At 34.3% G+C, this 21,566-nt stretch overlaps 1 protein-coding gene and 1 pseudogene across 3 annotated transcripts; both read right to left on the bottom strand.

Annotated features, from left to right (window-relative positions):
* Nucleotides 1-7,513: 7,513 nt before the first annotated feature.
* LOC132064593 (RNA demethylase ALKBH9B-like) lies at nt 7,514-13,282 on the bottom strand. 3 transcript variants are annotated; one of them, XM_059457627.1, is made up of 6 exons: nt 12,884-13,282; nt 10,745-11,236; nt 9,138-9,223; nt 8,705-9,015; nt 8,380-8,451; nt 7,514-7,947 (listed from the first exon to the last, which is right to left on the bottom strand). In XM_059457627.1, the coding sequence occupies exons 1-6, from the start codon at nt 13,029-13,031 to the stop codon at nt 7,686-7,688; spliced, it is 1,371 nt and encodes a 456-aa protein (XP_059313610.1). In that variant the 5' UTR covers nt 13,032-13,282; the 3' UTR covers nt 7,514-7,685. The 3 variants fall into 3 exon arrangements, with proteins under 3 accessions (XP_059313610.1, XP_059313611.1, XP_059313612.1); XM_059457628.1 differs by having other exon boundaries at nt 10,745-11,194; XM_059457629.1 differs by having other exon boundaries at nt 10,745-11,182; nt 12,884-13,281.
* A 4,705-nt stretch (nt 13,283-17,987) lies between these two features.
* Nucleotides 17,988-20,541, bottom strand: LOC132064594 (RNA demethylase ALKBH9B-like; annotated as a pseudogene).
* Between the last annotated feature and the right edge of the window lie 1,025 nt (nt 20,542-21,566).

The raw sequence follows: 21,566 nt of genomic DNA, 5'->3' as shown, positions 1-21,566 counted from the left end.
CAATATCAACCGAGATACAGTGACAGTCCTTTTACGCATTAAAAGGGTAGTTTATTTAGCAACATGACTAGGTAACAATTCTTTATTTATTTATTTTCGTTTTTCTCTCTTTTGTTTTGGGTTATAAAAAGAGCATAAATTTGTTAGGTGCCTCTCTTTCAACAAATATTTTAGGTGGTATTTGTTTCCAGTCGTGAATACAAGATACTCTTTTTAGGTGGCTGTAATAGATATGACTGAACTCTATTGGTCTAATTAGTACATCTTTAATCAAGACCAAAGGGATACAGCTAGCTGATGAATTTGAAATGCTTTGTTGTTTTTTATAATACTTATACTAATTAACATTTGATTATGCGGTACATGACACTTTCTTTTTTGTAAAATTGCGTCTTCATGGACCATGCATGGATTACTATTATATTACTTTAAGATGGAATAGATTGACATTAATGTTTTGGTTCCTTATGAGGACAGTGCATGAGAATGAACAGTACTCTCCTACGTTTTCTGACATGAGTTTAAGAGAATCCTACTCCCTCCGTTTCAATTTATGTGAACTCATTTGACTGGGCAAGAAATTTAAGAAAGAAGATAAGACTTTTAAACTTGTGGTCCTAAATGAATCACATATATTTTGTGTGGTTATAAATCATTGCATAAAGGTAAAGTGTTTCCAAATATGAAAAGAGGTCATTCTTTATGGCACGGACTAATAAGAAAATAGGTTCATATAAATTGAAACAGATGAGTATTACTTTTGAAGTATGAACGAAATGGAGACAAAAATAAAGCTGGGTCCTTTTGGTAGTAGCTCGGACTAGGGGCCTAGTCTATTCTCAATGAGGAAAGCTTTAGATGTTCGGGATTTTGTTTCCGGCATAAATCATTCAATATTAAAGCTTGATATTCGTATTCGTCACTTGTTGATGCGACTATTACAAATTCACACTTTAACAGTATACAAGTATTTCTATATTCTCCTAACTCAAACTAAAGAGAGTCCGGAACCAAAATGACTCAATAAAAATCCAAGTGAACCAAAATACCCCTAAAAATTTTTTTGGCACAAAAGTAACTTTAGCGCAGTAAAATACTGCGCTAAAGCACTTAACCGTGACGGAGCCGTTAAGTGTTTTAGCGCAGTATTTTAGTGTGCTAAGCCAAAGTTTCTCTCACCTATAGCGCAGTAAAATACTGCGCTATAGGACACAACCATAAAAACCCCTTCGGCTCCACCACTGGTCCCTCCAGTGGCATTAAAAAATTTCAAAAACGCCATTGGAGGCGATTTCAACGTGGTCCCCACATAAAAATACGTCGTTTTCTATTAATTTTCGTCGGGAAAGTTTAGATTCTTGGTATATTCAAGTCAAGAAGCAAGATTCTAAGCTCGAATTGTGGAAAAAGGCGGCGTACAACTCGATTAACACAACTCTACAAAAATCTTCGATTAAGGTTTTCTACTATGAACTTTTGTTATTAATTTGTTATATACATTATATTGTACGCATGTGTTACATTTAATCGTCGTTAATTTCCAAAAAAAAAAAAAAATCAAATTTCATTTTTTTTTTTGCTTTCATCGCGCTGGGTAGTGGCTATTGCCACTGTTCCTTTTTTTTTTCATTAATTGTTAAATGCGTATGAATTGTTAGTTTGTTAAATGTTTATAAATTGTTAAGTTGTTTTATGTTTATGAGTTGTTAATTTGTTAATTGTTTATGAATTGTTAGTTATTTATGAATTGTTAATTGTTAATGAATTATTATTTTGTTAATTGATTATGAATTAATTAGTTGTTAAATATTGATTATGAATTGAAAGAAGTTGATTGTTAATGAATTATTGTTTTGTTAACACTTTGTTTGGATGATTGTTATGTATTGTTTCATAACGTATCGTATTGTGTTGTACTGTATAGGACCAAATCAGTCGTTACATAAAATAGGACCTTTCCTCGTTACGTAACGATGGATTTAACGATACGATACAATAAAATAAAAGTAACAATCAAAGCAAACATTATAGTTAAACTAACAATACAATATAATACAATAGGTAACAACCATCCAAACAAGTTGTAAATGATTATGAATTGTTAAATCTATATTATTTTAAAAGCATGAATATGTATGTTAAATAAAAAAATATTATCTAAAAAAGGATAGTTAAAGTTCTTCTTTTAATATTTATGTTCACAGAAATAAAAATTATTATGAATTTCATAAATACATACGTTAACGATAAAATGTATAGGACCAAATCAGTTGTTACATAAAATAGGACCTTTCCTCGTTACGTAGCGATGGATTTAACGATACGATACAATAAAATTAAAGTAACAATCAAAGCAAACATTGTATTTAAACTAACAACACAATATAATACAATAGGTAACAACCATCCAAACAAGTTGTAAATGATTATGAATTGTTAAATCTATATTATTGTAAAAGCATGAATATACATGTTAAATAAAAAAAGATTATCTAAAAAAGAATAGTTAAAGTTCTTGTTTTAATATTTATGTTCACGGAAATAAAAATTATTATGAATTTCATAAATACAGACGTTAAAGATTTATACATTCAAAATAAATATTGTATTCAAGATAATAAGTAGATATTTTTTTCCAAGTTAAAATTATTAATTAGTTAATATAATTTCTCTTTCATTTCAAGAGTAATGACTAATTTAGTTTGTACAGACTAGACTCTTTCATGGATCCGAATGTTCCATCGGGGCCCGATGATCACCCGGGGCCCGCTGTTCACCCGGGGCCCGCTGATAGATCAGTATTGTCTTTGCAAGGCAATCATAGGTCAGAGTTATTATAGGCTGGTACTATAGGGATATTGACTAGGCTCCGTCCCCGTAGGCTGCAGAGAGCATGGACTCTTTTACGCGAGCGCCCCCACACCCTCGCATCTTAGAGATACTGCTTCGGGGCGGCATCTATCGTTGCGTTTCCGTTGGTCGGGTACAGCATGACTGGGCGCTCATTACGGCCAAGGTTGAGCAGTGGAGGCCGGAGACACATACCTTCCATCTTCGCACTGGTGAGGCCACGATTACACTTCAGGATGTGAAGGTTCTCTTTGGATTGCGGGTAGATGGAGAGCCATTATATACTCGGTACGAGCCTCCTCCTGGTAGTACATGGGTGACGGAGTTGACTAGGCTCACTCACTTCGTGCCTGATGCAGAGGGCCAGATGTCGGGACAGAGCCGGGTTCAGATTAGTGCACTCTGCACTTATTTGGAGGCAGAATGCATACATGGAGGAGCGTGATAACGTCAATTGGGCGGCGTTACGCGCTTCATTAGCTGATGAGCGGCCTGTGAGGAATTTAGAGGGAGCCAAGATTTTTGACTTCAATGAGTTTTTGATCCCGGTTAGTATTAAAAATACTTATTTGTTCATATAAATTACTTATTTTAAATATATATGTCACTCATTATTTAGTAATATTTTATATTTTAGGATTCGGCGCCAGCGGGTCCACCAGAGCCACCCACTCAGGCATTTTCTCATGGCACCACCGGGCCCGGCGGTGTCTTCCATGTATTTGTCGAGCCACAGGTAAGCTTTTTATTAAAATTAGTTTTATTCAATATAAGGTCAATATTTAAAATACATATTTTAGGATTCGACGCCAGTGGGTCCACAGGAGCGACCCATTCAGGAGCCTTCTCATCAGCCTGCCGAGGTAGAGGTGTCTTCTCATGAGACTATTGAGGCGCAGGTAAGATTTTTACTTAAAATCAATTTTATTCAATATAAGGTAAATATTTATTTAATTTTTATAACCTTTATTTGGATTTCGAACAGCATCTCGTCTAGGAGACTACCTCATATTCTGCACCAGACCCATCTCAGGAGCCTACAGACGCATCTCAGGAGCCTACTCAGGTGCCCGTTGATACACAGGTTTGATTATTCAACAAACGTTAATGTATTCAATATAAATAAGAAATGGTACTAATTATTATATACATTTCAGGTTCATCCTTCGGCGCCTGCGGTGGCGACTCCCGACGAGGAAGAGGTCGAGTTTCCAGACCCAGGTCAGCATGAGGTTCTGCCCGTGCTAGCGGGACCAGATCCCAAGAAGAAGCACATTCTAGTCAAGGGCGCACGGGCCAGGGGAAGAGGAGATGATCATGACTTGGAGCGCCCGGTTATTAAGAGGAAAAAGGGCAATGGAGACGATGGCGAGGGCGGTGGGAATGGTATGAGCCTTAGGACTAAGGATAGTCTCAGGCATACCACATGTGGGACCCATCCACGATAGTGTATATACATTAGTGTTGTACAGTTTATCGTAAATATTATATATTTTTTGCATATCTATTTATATTTATAAATATTATCTTAGTCTTTATTATTGTTTATAGTTTCACATCCTAAATTGATAATAAATAAATAAAACGTGACACATTCGAAATAAAGTTAAGCATTAATTTAAAAATAACACGAAACCCTGAAAGATAAATAATGTAAAGCTAATGACTACAAGTCTTCAAACTAAAACGACAATCCAAACTTTTGCGTATCCTTGATGTATTGGGCCTACCTTATTAAACGTACAAATATAAGTAGGGTTCTACATAAAATATTGAAGTTCCGGAGTCTCAAAGCATGATTAATATACGGCTAAACTACGTGAAAAAGTGTGAAAATGCAATAAGAGGCTGTTTTGGTTTTATGGTTGTGTCCTATACTGCGCTATAGGTGAGAGAAACTTTGTCTTAGCGCAGTAAAATACTGCGATAAAGCACTTAACGGCTCCGTCACGATTAAGTGCTTTAGCGCAGTATTAGTACTTTTGTGCCAAAAAAATTTTTGGGGGTATTTTGGGTCACTTAGATTTTTATTTAGTCATTTTGGTTCGGGACTCAACTAGAGACCTCTACTTAAAAAGAGTGATCCTATTCTACTTTTCTATTGTGGGATATATAAACTATACTCTTCTTTGATTGACTTTTTATTAATTGTGATTCCCACGTTGGAAATTACATAGATTTAAGTTTTAATTCCTAATCAACTTTATTTGGAATTAGATTCTAAGCAGACACCTTAGGTACACTACCATATAGTACCGCATGGTGAAGCTGGAGAGGTGAGACAATCATAGTGTAACTTTACTGTCCTTTTAGCCGACCATTAATTCCATTTGGCACAAAAAGGAAAAAAGATATCATGAGATACTTTTGTAAATTCAATTTTTTTATCATTAGGTGATTATATATCATGTTCTCCAATAATTAATTACGTAAATGTTCCATGCATAAGCGAATTCTGCTTACGAGAAGAACAGTTCAGAAAGAACGTCTAAAAGGCAACTTTCATTGCCTAATAGAAACACAGAACAGCGATTTTGAGGAAGTCCAACAGCATGTCGACACTTATTGATGTGAATATTATATTCACTAGGCATAATTTTATCTTTTGATTATGCAACTAGATTCAATCGCCATTATTTCAACTTGATTGGTAAAATATATTCTACTTAAAGTAAATTTTGGAATAAATTATAAAGTAGGAATGTACAATTATTTCTCTGATCTTGTCCAACAACGATGTTGATGTTGTTGTAAGTCAATGGCAACTTCCACTAATTGTATACACTAGCACAACTTGTCAGTGCAAAGAATTTTTACCTTATTAATGCATGCAGTTTAATGATTATAACATGTTATTACTCTATTTTAAGGTTAATAACCCCCGACTTGATCCGGAGAGTTACATGTTGTAGGTCAACTTAACCTGATGATGGTGTAAAAAATTTTTGCACTGTCAATGCACAAAACATAAATTCATATTTATATATGTGGTATACTAAATATGAACGTCACATCATATTTATAGCAGCACTCGTATTCCTTAAACATCTTGCAGTACTCGAGAACTGATTTAATTTGTTCCCTGCAAGTTCCAAATATCACAAATAAAATCTATTAACAACGCTAAACTATCATGAATCATTAGTATAGAGTATAGACCAAAAATACGATCTAGATAAACTATTTGATGCCATTTAATCACTTATCTAAGACTTTAACACAGAGAAAAATATAACTGGTCAACACAAACCAACAAATCCCTGCTCTTCTGCAAACATATAAGAATATGCACTTGGAGCAAAAGTTCTCAAAGTTTAGGCTTCAGAGAATATCAAAGTAAACTTACATTTGAGATAATTCTCAAGATGTTGAAATTAAATTGCTTCATTCCCCCTTGCAATGTGTGCCAACTGATATACAACATTAAATTATTTAAAACAATATGCATCTTTCAAAAGTCACTACGTAATAAATTTTGCACTGCCTTTTCTGCACCCAACCACAATAAAAGAGAAAAAGAAAAGAAGAAAAACACTAAAAGAGAAGAAAAATGTCCTCCTGCAGACGCATTCTTTCCAGAGCATAATGGAAGAGGAGAAGGGCATCTGAAAGAACCAGACTAGTACAACGGAAAAGAAATGCTTGATTTATATGTATGTATGTATGTGTGTTGACCAAACAAAGGATCCTAAACAAGGGTTCTCTTAATTTTTTTTTAATCTCTTTTCAGTTGATTCTAACGAGCCATTTGAATAATCATATTGAAGCACATCCGTCTAAGGAGAAATCTAAGGAAAAGGGATAGACTAGAATAGTACTTCCTCTATTGTATTCTAGTTTAACAACACGAGACAAAAATTTATTCTTTCTTCCAATATGGAACAGTTTAACGCCCCTGCACGATTAGGTCTGGACATTGGAGCGTTGACAACATGGGGTTCCAACATTGGTTAAACCAAAAGCAATGATGGCTCTGCTTCTGAAACCGTTTTAAGAAAATAGACCTTAGGCATAACTTAACCATAAAAGCTCCGCTCATGAGGTCAGGATTGGCCAAAACCATACACTAAGAAGAAATGGTCAATTCCTCAAGGCCTCAACCAACGTGGACATTTGACAACTAGGCCCAAGGTAAACAATCATATCCAGTACTGGTAACAGAATCTATAACATAATTAATACATGTACATATGGAATGGGAGGGTAGGCAAACCGGGTAAAAACTACACTTGTGGTTTTCAACTGCCAACTACAGTTAAAAGTGAAGCCTTTGAGAAGTAAAAGCGTAGAAGACCTCACTTATTTCTTGAGACAATAAACCTAATAAGCATCCTTCAGGAGTGATGGTTCCATCCTAGGATCTATCTAGGATGATCCTGATGCAAATAATTAACTGTGAGGAATGTGAATTTTCTCTCTTACGAGGGGAGAAAAGGCCACAGGAGAAGCTTTGACTACTAATGGAACTACTTATTCTGCTCAAAAAAATAAAAATAAAAAACTAAAAAAAGTCAGCCCGGTGCACTAAGCTCCCGCTATGCGCGGGGTCCGGGGAAGGGCCGGACCACAAGGATCTACTGTACGCAGCCTTACGCTGCATTTCTTCAGAGGCTATTTCCACGGCTCGAATCTGTGACCCCCTAGTCACATGGCAGCTCAAACATACATAAAAACTTTTATGGAAGTTTATTTATAACTATCAAATACAAACTTCAAATCTAGGATTCAATAGATAAAAATTTATGACTAAAGTAAAACACTGACCATACAACAGCTGCATTGCTTATAAGTTACAATGACATCCTAAGTACTTATTATCCTAATTACTATAAAAATTATCTCTGACCTCTACGGTTGGAAGAATTCAATTTTCCCAGAGGAGGGAATTCATCTTCATTGGAGAAACCCTTATTTCCACTTTTTGCAAGATATTCTGATTTATCACGGTTGTCATTTCTAACATCTTTCAAGTTGTGCGGAATTCTTGAGTTGCCCGATGATGGAGGAACAAGAGGCTCGAAACCTGATAGCTCAGGGCCAGGAGCATATGAATATGGCAATTTTCTGACATCCATCTTACGGAAAGTGATGGAAATTCTGCAACAACAGAAAAACAATGGCCATATAAGTCAGATGGACAAGAAAATTGCATAAAATAAGCCATTTTGAACAACTTTTAGAAAAAAGCTTTTTGCAAAAAAGTTATGGCAAAAATTGTGCAAAAACATGTCTGGGTAGTGGCTTTAGAAAAACTGGTTACTATGCTTAATTTTATTTTATTTTTGCTGAAGATACTTTTGTGAGTGCAAAAAGAATTATTCTTTGAGAACATCGTCAAATCACACAATCAAATGCAGTTTTTTTGAGAAAATCTTTTGCAAAACCTTCTTGAAAAACTTAGATAATTATATCTTCGGAAAAATAATTTGCACTTTTTTTGTCAAGAAGGAAAAACTTTTTGCATTAAAAAGTTCTCCATGGAAAAGTGCCACCTTGATATCATACATAGAAGAAAGAAAATTGGACAACCTTTTAGCTGGAACACTAGGCACACAATGTTTAGCAACATCAGCTCCATTACCATTGATAATGAGCACTGAGCTGCATGACAGAAAGCAAACAAGTCGATAAGCATCAATTCAAGACCAAAAGCATAATTTTTCATCAAGGTAGGATAAGAAAAGATTTCACATGATGAAAAGGGAAAATGTACATATTTCATATGCTATAGCATTCCCTGCTTAATCACAACAAGTGTGAGAAGGCAGTGCAGATAGGGAAGATTCATTTGGGATGGGACTGAACTGTATAGGATATTAAAATTTAACAAAGCAAAAAGTATGTCGTGGTGTACCCGAGAGGAAGAGGTAAGGAGAAAGGACCAGAGAACTCTCCTGGACTAATAATCTTTAAGTTTGTGCCAAAGACTATATTACACTCTGCCAAGAAAGACACTGTGCAGAAAGGTCGAACAAAGTCGTGATGGTCAATATGAGGAGGAATGCAATCACCCTCATCATAAATATTCACAATGCAGCTATCGGGAACACATGATGGAGGCAAAACATGCCATCTAACCATTCTCCTAATCATTTTCTTGAATAAAGGAGGCAATGGATCCACTTCTTCATCTCTAATAATGCCTGGGGGATTACCATCCTTGTCCTGAATAGTGGATAAAACAGGAGGATCAGTCGATAAAAAAGGAGGATCAGCGGATAAAAGGTTCAGATAAAACTGAAAAGGAATAGCCATGTATATCAAAGAATCAATTAGAGAACTCTTACCACAGCATAATTATAACAACAACCAAACTGTAATGTGACACGACCCTTTCCTTTCATCCACTTTCTTGGCTCAGAATACGTTCGTGCTGCAAAATGTCAACCAGAAAAAGGAGAGAAATTGAAACACTGTTTTTTATGAGAAGAAACATTGTTGATTAATATAGACATTTCTCATCTTCTACATAGCGTCCTGGACAAAAGACAATTTCAATTGAGACCGACATATTGCAATGTAGTCAAATAATACTTGTTCTCTAATATCAATCCACAAAGAAGAAATACATATGTACTTTATCTATGTAATCGAGAACTCCCCGAGGGCCCATGACGCATGGTTCGAACTTGGTAGATAATGGGCCCGCTCCACTTCCCTACTTCACTTAAAGATCAAGCTTTTTCCCGCGGCAGAGTTCGAACCCCTGACATACTGACATGTGCCTACCCCATGCATCACGTGTTGTATTCTTACCACTAGACCAAATCCCTAGGGGAAGACAACCTATGGCATGTACCACTCAAGGCTAACAGTCTAACACAACTAGAAAACTCATTAATGTATACGACTTATCTGTCTGACTCTCGTTTTGACTTTTCCTGAGCTGTCCAGTTAGATACTGAAAGAATGCATTTAAAATTTCAAACATATGTTTTCTATTTTTTATAAGGAGACATTCAATGTCCAACACTTTGAATGAAAAACAAAAAAAAAACAAAAAAAGCTTAGTAACATTTCAGCTAATGGGAAATATTTTCCATCTCAGCTAGCTATGGTGCAATGTTGGGTCAACGAAGTAGACTGAGAGGTTCAGATTTGATATGAAGCAGTGTACTTCAACCTAAACATCGATTTATTCTTTGGCTTGCTGTACAGGGCAGATTACTCACCAAGGAGAGGCTCCAGAGACTGAATATTCCAGTAGATAATTCTCTATGTAGCTTGTGTGATGGTCAGGCCACTGAAACACAAGCTCACTTGTTCTCGGATTGTGTTTGGACCAGGAGGATCTTAACTGCTATTGTGCAATGGGCAGGGGTGCAAATACCAACAGGTGAAGCTAAACAGGTGCTGACAAGAATCAGGAGAAGGAAATGGAAGCAGTTCTATAAAGAGGTAGTAACAGCCCTATGGGGAGAAATCATATATAATGTGTGGCAAGCAACAAAATAGGGCCATATTCAGAGGAATACTTGTAGATACTGATACATTGATTACACAGATTAAACACGATTTTGTTACCAGAATAGAGGCAGTTAGATATTCTAAAAAGGCTAGTAGATGTGGTTCATTAAAACAGCAGTTCTTTGTGTAAATAGAGACTTGTTGGAGGCTTGATTGAATGGTACCCTTCTTAGAAGATGGTCATGAGATTAGGTCCTCTTTAGGTGTAATTGTTTTTGTTTGTTAATGGTAATATTTACATTTGTTACCAAAAACATTTCATATAAGTCTAGATGTAATATGCATGTATACAAGAAAGCAACAATGCAGTCGCTCTCAAAACATCCTTCTCGTTTTGCAGCTATTACTCTAGATGGTGACGGAAATAAATAACCATACAGATAAAACAATTCAGAAAGCAAAATTGAATGAGAATTTTTGGACGTACCCCTAAGCTGCCCCTTCTGTCCCATTCTCTGATGTGTGTAAACCAATTCAACTATCTCCCTCTGCTCATCAGGATTGAAAACCTGAGTGTGAAGCTCAAGCCCTTGCAGCACATTTATTTCCTTTCCAAATACCTTCTCATAATGAACAAAATCCTTTCGCCTGCCAACTTGGCGAAATCTAATTAACTCATCCTGCTCCTCCGATAAACCCTTGCCTACGACTGATCTACCAGGTCCATCATTTAGATTAATCTTAAAATTTGAATGATTAAACACTGGTTGTTTGCTGTTTACAGATGTAGACAAGACGGTAACAAATCGCTTCGGCCTTCCTGAGTTAGTTGATTCTACAACTCGTGGAGAGGGTGTATGAGGATCAGCATTCAGCTTTCTCTTTGGTGAAATTACATCATCAGATGAATCCCCATGCAAGAACTCTGCAGAACTTTCTGTAACATTAACATTCGATAAGGACATTTCATCTAACCTTCCTACAAATTAAAAGATATTTATGTGAAATTTGAATGTAGTAGTCCTAAGTACTAAAAGGCAAATCACAACGATGGTCCTATTTTACCCCAAAAAAAAAAATGAAAATGAAAATGAAAAACTGAACGTATTGTAGCCATTCCATAGATTCTCTATCTGAATATCCTAATCTATACTTTAAATCAGATTATTCAGAAATTCAATTTCTATACAGGACTTCTGGAGTGAATTTGAACTTCCCTTAAAAACCCTCCCTACCTAGGACTATGTCGACAACATTCCCTAAATTGAAAAAGAAAAGCTCAGTTCTTTTAATACTCGCAACACGTTAATCTCATTAGGGCGGCCTAGAATCTTCTCAGATAGAATTACAGGAAGAGAAAAAAAGAATGGCATGTCACAAAAACAGAACCTCAAGAATTTGACAAGGACACCGGAAAAAAATACGTTCTTGAAATTAAAATCAAATTGTAACACAAAATGAAATACACAAACATGTATAAAGAAATTATTCAAGAACTCGAGAGTGAATTTGAACTTTCCTTAAACCACCCCTATCTAGGACTATGTCAAAAACACTCCATAAATTCGAAAAGGAAAGCTTAGTTCTTTCAATAGTCCATAAACAATAATCTCATCTTAGAATCTTCTCAGATAGAATTACAGAAAAGGAATGTCAGGTCACAAGCAGAACACCAACAATATGACAAGGATGGCGGAAAAAATCCGTTCTTAATTTTAGAATCAAATTGTAACACAAAATTTATGTTGAAGAGTCCACACCGGATGAAAAAGGGATGGGTGGTCTCCTTATATGGTCTTGGGCAATCCTCCCCTCATGAGCTAAGTTTTGGGGTTGAGTTAGGCCGAAGATCTATGTCTTTACATTAATACACAAATATTTGATACAGAGAAGTGAGCGTATTATAGCCATTCCATAAATTCTCCATCTGAAAAATCCTAATCTATGCTTTAAAACGAATTATTCAGAAATTAATTTCTATTCAGCAACTCTAGAGTGAATTTGAACTTTCATTAACAACCCTCCCAATCTAGGACTGTCAAAACATTCCCTAAATTCGAAAAGAAAAGCTCAGTTCTTTCAATACTTAAAATAATCTCGTGAGAACGTCTAAGTATCTTCTCGGACTGAATTACAGGAAGAAAATAAATGTATGTCACAAACAGCACATCAACGATATGACAGGGACAGCGGAAAAAAAATCCATTGTTGATTTTAAAATCAAATTGTAACACAAAATTAAATACACAAACATTGGTAAAGAAAAACTGAAGGTGTTATAGCCATTCCATAAATTCTCTATCTGAAAAACCCTAATCTATGCTTTAAATCAGATTATCAGAAATTTTATTTCTATTCAGGACTTCTAGAGTGAATTTGAACTTCCCTTAAAAACCATCCCCACCTAAGACTATATCAAAAACATTCCCTAAATTCAAAAAGAAAATTCTTTCAATACTCACAAGTAAAAAATAATCTCATGAGGATGTCATGTCTCAAACCGAACATCAAGAACTTGACATGGACAGCAGAAAACATCGGTTCTTGAAAATAAAATCAAATGGTAACACAAATAAAATACAGAAACATCAATAACTCCGAAAAGAGAAAAATTAGGACAGCTTACTTTGATTAAGGTTGCACACACGAGCCTCTATAACATCTTCACAGTGAGGACATAACCCTTCAGACAAAACTTGAAGAATTTCTTCACGCGATAAATTCTTTAACATAGCCATGAAATCTGGCGACCTGTGGCGAAAATCTCTAGCCATGAATTAAACCCAATTCTTATTCCTCTTGGGCTCTTGCTCAACTAAAGATATACGTGAACCGATTTGGCCCTTATCAAGTAAATAGATTTTAACGAAATAACAATGGGACTGAAATTACTAAATTAAGGAATGTGTGGGTTATGTATATAGCAAAGTCTTGGTCTTTGGAAAATGTATTAAATATATAGTTGACTTGACTAAGGAAGGGGACAGAAAACTGAAACCCAAATCAGTTAGGACTATGTTTTAAGTTAGAACAGTACTGTACGTTCCATCTTTCCTTTTAAACCTTTTATTTATGGGCAAGAAATGGACGGTGATCATTGTTGCGGAAAGTGATTATGGAGCAGATAACGGCCCAAGCCCAATTTAGGGAACCCACAGGTTGTTTCAATTCTGTCGGTAAAAATTGAATTTTCATGGGTTATTATACTTGCTTATTTATCGCTTAGGGGTCATTCGATTGCTGATTAGATTTATGTAAGTATTAGTAGTATAGAAATTAGTTACGTAAGATTTAGTTGTCAGAAATAAGTAATGCTGATTAAATTATGCAGAAAAATCTGAACGCTAATAGTAAATACTTTCCTGATGCTGGTTATTCATCTTTGAAAGTAATATATATGGACAAGTTTTCGACAAAATATTTTTACCTGAGATATAGGAGTGACTTCAACAAAGTGTCATGGAAGAAACTGATTTGCAATAACCTGAGACTGCCTAGGTGGATATTCATTGTTAGATTGGCTGCTCACAAGAGGTTGTATACAAAGGATAGACTACTTAGATGGGGATAGCCAGCGATCAATTTGTCCACTATGCAAATCGATCGAAAGATGAGAGTATTTCACACTTTTTTTTTCATGCATAGTGGCAGAGTAGATACGGAGAAGTCACGCAGGTAGTAAAACATACAACGGGATCCTGGACCCTGGGACTATGAGCTCTAGTGGCCTATTTGCCATGCTGAAGTGAGATGCCTGAGGGATGAATTTTTCATAATTATCCTGGCTACTGTTGTGTATTTCATATGGAGGGAGAGGAACTACAAAATTTTACTAGATAAGATGCAGAATTCAGATTCAATCATTGGAAAGATCATTCAAGAGTCATTTCAGAGGCAGCTCAAGAAGCACACTGCAAAGAGGTTGGAGAAGCTAAATTTTTATCCAGTTTAAATCTCTGTGTATAATAGGCAATTTGTGTTGACCCAGGATCCAGGTGGTTCATATGTACGGCTTAGGAATGGAGCATGTTACTCATTCCTCAATCTCATCTTTCTTTGCTCTGTACGTAACTCTAATTTTGGTAATGAAAAGTAATTAATATCCAAAAAAGTAAGTAATAGCTAGAATTAGTTATTCAGACATATTTCTTTGGATGTTTGATTTGTTGTATCACAAATTAATATTATTATATAATCTTTAAAGTATACCCTCGGAATTTCAAGAGAAGTATATTTCAATTCACTGATTTTGTTTCTAGTTGAAAAGAGAAAGAACCTAGCAGCTAGCAGCATCGACATTATGTCATTTTAGTTTTTTTTTTTTTTTTTTTAACCATATATTGCTTATTCCGTATTCTACTCCACATCAAATAATACATAAATTATTCATAACATTTACATATTTTATTTATGTGGGATTGCAGAATAATGTTAACATCAAACTTAGTGTCCTAAATTCTATACAAAGTAACTAAATAGCTACTTGTGAAACATAATTTTTTTAGCTATGCTAATTCTTAAACACAAATAATTCCCTTCCTAATTACCAGCCAAACGACCCATGAGTTTTAACAAATACTATTTACCTATTGATAATTCTCTTCAAAGATTTAAGCCTCTAAGTAATTAATTATATACAGAGAGTGTTAGGATTGGCTTATTTTAAGTATTTTTGGCTTTTAAGCTCTTTACTACTTTTTGTGGTGTTTGATAAAGATAAAAATTGATTTTAAGCATTTACTTTTAGGCTAAAAAAATACAAAAATAAGCTAAATGTCAAAAGTTGGATGTTTCCAACTAATGGCTTTTAGCTTTTAGCTTATAAGCTATTTTTAAAAATTCAATCCAAATGTCATCACAGTATTACTACTTATTTCTTGATTTATTCACTTGTTGGAAGAACACATTGTTGGAGTTTTATAATGCTACTATAAGATTTTTTGTATAAGACTCGACGACGAGTCATCTTTTGATTTTTGAATATTGTCGCTTTTCAAAATAAAAAAATAATATTGAAATGAGTAACATCGTGTAGGGAATTTTATCAAATACATCATTTCCCTGAATTTTAAAAGTGGTTAAGTTCATCCCAATGGGAATGTCATTATTCACTATTCTTATTAATATCCCCTCAAGTAATGACGTGGCAAAGAAAGTATGTTCAAATTCTTGAAAGAGCATGAGAGACATAAAAACGTAAAAAAGCTGATTAAATTGTCCAGCTGTCAATCTTTAATTGGACATGATATAATTAATTAGACTTAAACATTAGAAATCTATTTTCTTTCTTACTTTCTCTCTTATTTTCTCCCTTTTGTTATCTCTATTCTCTTCGTTCTATCAGACCCATCGCATATACACCATCAACAATCTCCATTTTCAGGTTGACAAGCCACAGAACTAGCAAGAATCAATTTTATTTGCACTATCTTTTTTGTTTTCATCAATCCCAACAAACTTCCTCCATTTCTTCCGGCTGAGAAGCTCACCGTCCGTGAAGGTACAAATTCGCAGAGAAATAAAAGTAGTATAGAAACCAATTCTTACTATTTTTGTCCGTGAACTACTCTAATAGGATACACCGACACTGATTTGAGAACAAACGACTCAGAATTCGCTACAACTTTTAATTTCTGTTATATGGTGGATTTGTTGGTTGGTAGTATCTATGGACTGACGAAATTAAAAATCGTGATTTATTAGCGACAAAATATCGAGATGGCTTCATAAACAAAACCTTTTACACTTGTATTTTAGATCTGCAATTATCTTCTTAATGATTATAACTATAATATAATTTTGGCTAAGATGAATTAAGAGAAGTTATATGAACTCATATATATGGAATATTTTTTTGATCTTCCATTATAAGAATTAGGTGACTTGCCCAGTGAAGATATAGCATGAACAAAGTGTTTTGATCTTTCGTTTACTCTTGCTCGAAGAACATGAAATTTCCGGCGAATGTTGGAGAGAGAATGGAGAAAAACAAGAAGAGGAGAGAGGAGAAAAGATAGTGGAATTAGGAGCCTATTTGGATTGGGTTATAAGTTCATTATAAGTTGTTTTCAGCTTTTTTGAGTGTTTGGTTGTCCATTTTAAAGTCATTTTGTGCTTAAAATAAGCCTAAAAAATTAATTGAGCCCATTTGACTTAGCTTATCTAAAGCAGCTTATAAGCTGAAAATAGCTTATAAGCCAAAAAAAATGTAAAATTTTCACAAACAGCTACCTTTTAGCTCCTTCTAACAACCTATAACTACATATTCTACATTTACAATTCGTAACTGAAGGACCTATATTTAGCTAGTAGATGCGTCGACTTAAATATAGGATAAATATAACGGAAATACACACGCTGAGAAAACTAAAAGTGCTATATTTATGGAAACAAAATCTATTCCAATTTAAATTAAAATCAGTTTTTAATGTTCCCTGATTCACGCAAATATCCTCCCATTCCATATCTGATCTCATATCTCATTCAAACAGCTAACAAATTCAAAAAAATTTGAATTCAAAAAGTACATTCATATTTTTAACCAAAAAAAAAAAAAAGATTCAAAAACTAGTTCATCAAAAAACTTTGAAAAATAACAATATCAAACCAGTGAGCAGAGTTCGTTTTAAACGATGAATATATATATGAATTCATCTGTTGAAATATCGAATTCAAGTTGAGTTCATAATTGAGGTAACAACGTTTTCACTACAACTTTTTTATTTTTTTTATTTTTCTGAAATTTTGAAAAATATAGTCAAAATATATGAAAAATATATCTGAAATATAGTCAACAGAAACCAGAATAAGTAATATTGAACATAATAATCAAAAATACAATTAAAATATAGCCAAAATATAGTCATAATTGAGTTCATAATTGAGGTAACAATGTTTTCACTGCAACTCTTTTATTTTTTTTTTTTTCTGAAATTTTTCTAAATATAGTCAAAATATATGAAAAATATATCTGAAATATAGTCAACAGAAACCAGAATAAGTAATATTGAACATAATAATCAAAATACAAAACGAAAATATAAGTTTAATACACGGTGAAACGTAAAAATCAGTATAGAATCTTACCTTTTGTTGGGAATTAGATTTGAATTATGAGTGAAATTAATGAGTAGTTAATTAGAAATAAATAAGGAAGTTGAACTATTGTAAAACTGATTTGAAATTGGAGGAAATTAATGGATATTGGGCATAATGGCATGTATTTAGGGGGATAGGAGAGAGGGACGTTTTTTTTTTTTTTTGCTTAAATTTAGATGAGTGGTAAAAAAGTGATAGTTATAGGAAGTAAATATGTTATATTTTAGCTACTAAATATAATTATTGTAAAATTTAGTTATGTTCCATAAATAGGTAATAATGTAAGCTATGCCAAGTAAATTTTACAAAAAAAATACCCCAACCTATTTTTTTTTTTTTGCTTATAAGCTGCTTTTTTTAAGCCCATCCAAACAGGCTCTAGGAGGGTTAGTCTTAATAAAGAGAGAAAACGTGCAAATGACACGTGTCCGCGCGTATTAATACCACTTTAAATAAGAATAGAGAGGTAATAGGTCACACGATTAGTTGGAGTGTGAACTCGATTTTTTGGGACAAGTTCAGGGTGGAAATGATGTATTTTGCCATTTTTTAAAACTAGAAGAAAGGCTTGACTACTGATGGAACTTCTTATTCAGCTCAAACATACATGAACTTTTCTATGGAAGTTAATTATTACTATCAAATACAAACTTCAAATCTAGGATTCAATAGATAAACTTTTTATGACTAAAGTAAAACACTGACCATACGACAAATGTATCGCTTATAAGTTACAACGACGTCCTAAGCACTTGATATCCTAATTGCTACAAGAATAATCTCTGACCTCTACGGTTGGAAGAATTCAATTTTCCCAGAGGGAATATCATTGGAGAAACCCTTATTTCCACTTTCTGCAAGATATTCTGATTTATCATGGTTGTCATTTCTAACACCTTTCAAGTTGTGCGGAATTTTTGAGTTGCCCGATGATGGAGGAACAAGAGGCTCGATTCCCGAAAGCTCAGGGTCAGAAACATCCGAATATGGCAATATTCTGACATCCATCTTACGGAAAGTGATGGAAATTCTGCAACAACGAAAAAAAACAATGGCGATACAAGTCAGATAGACAGGACAATTGCATAAAATAAGCCATTTTGAACAACTTCTAGAAAAAAAACTGCAAAAAAGTTATGGAAAAAAATTGGGGCAAAAAACATGTCTGGGTAGTGGTTTTAGAAAAACTATTACTCCTATGCTTAATTTTATTTTATTTTGGCTGAAGATACTTCTGTGAGTAGAATAAGAATTATTTTTTGAGAACATCGTCAAATCACTAAATTAAATGCAGTTTTTTGATAAATTCTTTTGCAAAACCTTCTTGAAAAACTTCGATAAACATACCTTCGGAAAAACAATTTGCACTTCTTTTATCAAGAAGGAAAAACTTTTTGCATTAAAAAGTTCTCCATGGAAAAGTTCCACCTTGATATCATACATAGAAGAAGGATACTTGGACAACCTTTAGCTGGAACACCAGGCACACAATGTTTAGCAACATCAGCTCCATTACCGTTGATAATGAGCACTGACCTGCATGACAGAAAGCAACAAGTTAATAAGCATCAATCCAAGACCAAAAGCATAATTTTTCATCAAGGTAGGATTAAAAAGGCATTTCACATGATAAAAAGGGAAAACTAGAGGAAAATGTACATATTTCATATCTAGAACATGGGTTCACCACTAAAAAAAAAAGAGGTTAAATGTATTAAGTGGGAATTGATCCCTAGTCCTCTAGGTATATAACTCAACCTCTAACCAAGTGCACCATTTAGCCTTCTTGTAGCATGTGTTCCAGCAGTTAATATTATACCAATTTTTACAAAATATATACATAAAATACCTAATTTTACGGAGAGTGCATGTGTTCACGTGAACCAAAATCACTACATAAAATCGCCCCTGAATAGGATATTAAAATTTAACAAAGCAAAAAGTATGTCGTGGTGTACCGAGAGGAAGAGGTAAGGAGAAAGGACCAGAGAACTCTCCAGGACTAATAATCTTTAAGTTTGTGCCAAAGAGTATATTACACTCTGCCAAGAAAGACACTGTGCAGAAAGGTCGAACAAAGTTGTGATGGTCAACATGAGGAGGAATGTAATCACCCTCATCATAAATATTCACAATGCAGCTATCTGGAACACATGATGGAGGCAAAACAGGCCATCAGACCATTCTCCTAATCATTTTCTTGAATAAAGGAGGCAATGGATCCACCTCTTCATCTCTAATAATGCCTGGCGGATTACCATCCTTGTCCTGAAGGTTAGTGGATAGAAAAGGAGGATCAGTGGATAAAAGGTTCAGATAAAACTGGAAAGGAATAGCCATGTATATCAAAGAAGCGATTAGAGAACTCTTACCACAGCATAATTATAACAACAACCAAACTGTAATGTGAAACGACCCTTTCCTTTCATCCACTTTCTTGGCTCAGAATATGTTCGTGCTGCAAAATGTCAACTAGAAAAAGGAGAGAAATTGAAATACTGTTTTTTTTTTATGTGAAGAAACATTGTTAATTGATATAGCCATTTCTCTTTGTCTACATAGCATCCTGGAGAACAGACAATTTCAATTGAGACCGACATTACAATGTAGTCAAATAATACTTGCTCTCTAATATCAATCCACAAAGAAGAAATACATCTGTACTTTTTCTATGTAATCGAGAACTCCCTGAGCGCCGATGTCGCATGGTTCGAAACTCGGTAGATAACCGGCCCGCTCCATTTCCCTACTTCACTTAAAGATCAAACTTTATCGAGCGGTAGAGTTACCATCCCTGCCTAGGACTATATCAAAAACATTCCTTCAATTCAAAAAGAAAATTATTTCAATACTCGCAAGTAAAAAATAATCTCATGAGGATGTCGTGTCACAATCCGAACATCAAAAACTTGACATGGACAGCGGAAAACATTGGTTCTTGAAATTAAAATCAAATTGTAACACAAAATTAAATACACACACATTGATAAATCCGAAAAAGGAATAATTGGGACAGCTTACTTTCATTAAGACTGTTTACACGAGCCTCTATAACATTTTCACAATGCTGACATAACCCTTCAGACAAAACCTGAAGAATTTCTTCAGGCGATAAATTCTTTAACATAGCCATTAAAGCTGGCGACATGCGGCAAAAATCTCCAGCCATGAATTAAACCCAATTCTTATTCCGAGTCCGGAGCCTAAAGGGTATAAAAATACACGATATTTACCAAAAGGGGGTGCCCAAAAATTTATATACCAAAAGGGGTATATCGTGGGTGATCCACGATATACCCCAAAATTTTTTTCGACACAAGTCAACGAAAAATTAAAAAAAAAAAAATTTAATTGTATAACGTGGGTCGATCCACGTTATACAATATAAATTAAAACGTGGATCGTCCACGTTTTACAAATATATTTTGTAAAACGTGGACTGATCCACGTTTTACCTCTAAATTTTTTTTTTTTTTTTTTTTTTTGCGAGCACTAAAAAAAAAAAAAAATTTAGTAAACTTTTTTTTTTTTTTTGTAACACTTAGTGTGTTTTTTCATACTTTGACCAATGATTAATCGTGTGAAGACTAAACGTCAATATTTTATATAGAACACGATATTTTTTTGCGTACAATAATGTAGGCTCGATACATCAAGGATACGTAGACGTTCGGATCGTCATTTTAGGGGTTGAAAAGGTGCCGAAGTAAGTTTTGTTTGAAAAAACTTAGTGTTTTTTCATACTTTGACCAATGATTAGTCGTGTGTGAAGACTCCGAAACGTCAATATTTTATATAGAACCTGATATTTTTTCTGCGTACAATAATGTAGGCTCAATACATCAAGGATACGTAAACGTTCGGATAGTCATTTTAGGGGTTGAAAAGGTGCCCGAAATAAGTTTTGTTTAAGGTTTAAGTGTTTTATTTTTTAAGGTTTTGATTTAAGCGTGTTATTTTTTAATCACGATAAAACATTATTTTGAATATAAATATAATTCTAAAAAATATAAGATGAAAAACTAGTTGTAAAGTGGTCAAACTTTAGATGGTCATAACTTTGCGCTCGGACGTCCGTTTTACGCGTTTTTTTTTTGAACTTGCGTATTTTTTCGAGATCTATGCGGACAAACGCCGCAAGGCGGTTTGGCCGAGCCGATTTTTAAAAAAACGCCTTTTATCCCATTCAATTTCGATTTTCCCCCAAATTG

This window comes from Lycium ferocissimum, chromosome 7, assembly GCF_029784015.1.
Source record: "Lycium ferocissimum isolate CSIRO_LF1 chromosome 7, AGI_CSIRO_Lferr_CH_V1, whole genome shotgun sequence".
NCBI classification, from domain to species: domain Eukaryota; kingdom Viridiplantae; phylum Streptophyta; class Magnoliopsida; order Solanales; family Solanaceae; genus Lycium; species Lycium ferocissimum.
This window is presented reverse-complemented; position numbering and strand designations above follow the sequence as displayed.

Excerpts from the sequence above, each read along its gene's own strand:
- LOC132064593 (XM_059457627.1), bottom strand. The coding sequence starts at position 13,031 with ATGGCTAGAGATTTTCGCCACAGGTCGCCAGATTTCATGGCTATGTTA. Across the intron at positions 9,016-9,137 it reads GTTGTTATAATTATGCTGTG|GACAAGGATGGTAATCCCCC; the intron begins GTAAGAGTTCTC and ends TCCACTATTCAG. Across the intron at positions 8,452-8,704 it reads TCCTTACCTCTTCCTCTCGG|CTCAGTGCTCATTATCAATG; the intron begins GTACACCACGAC and ends TCTGTCATGCAG.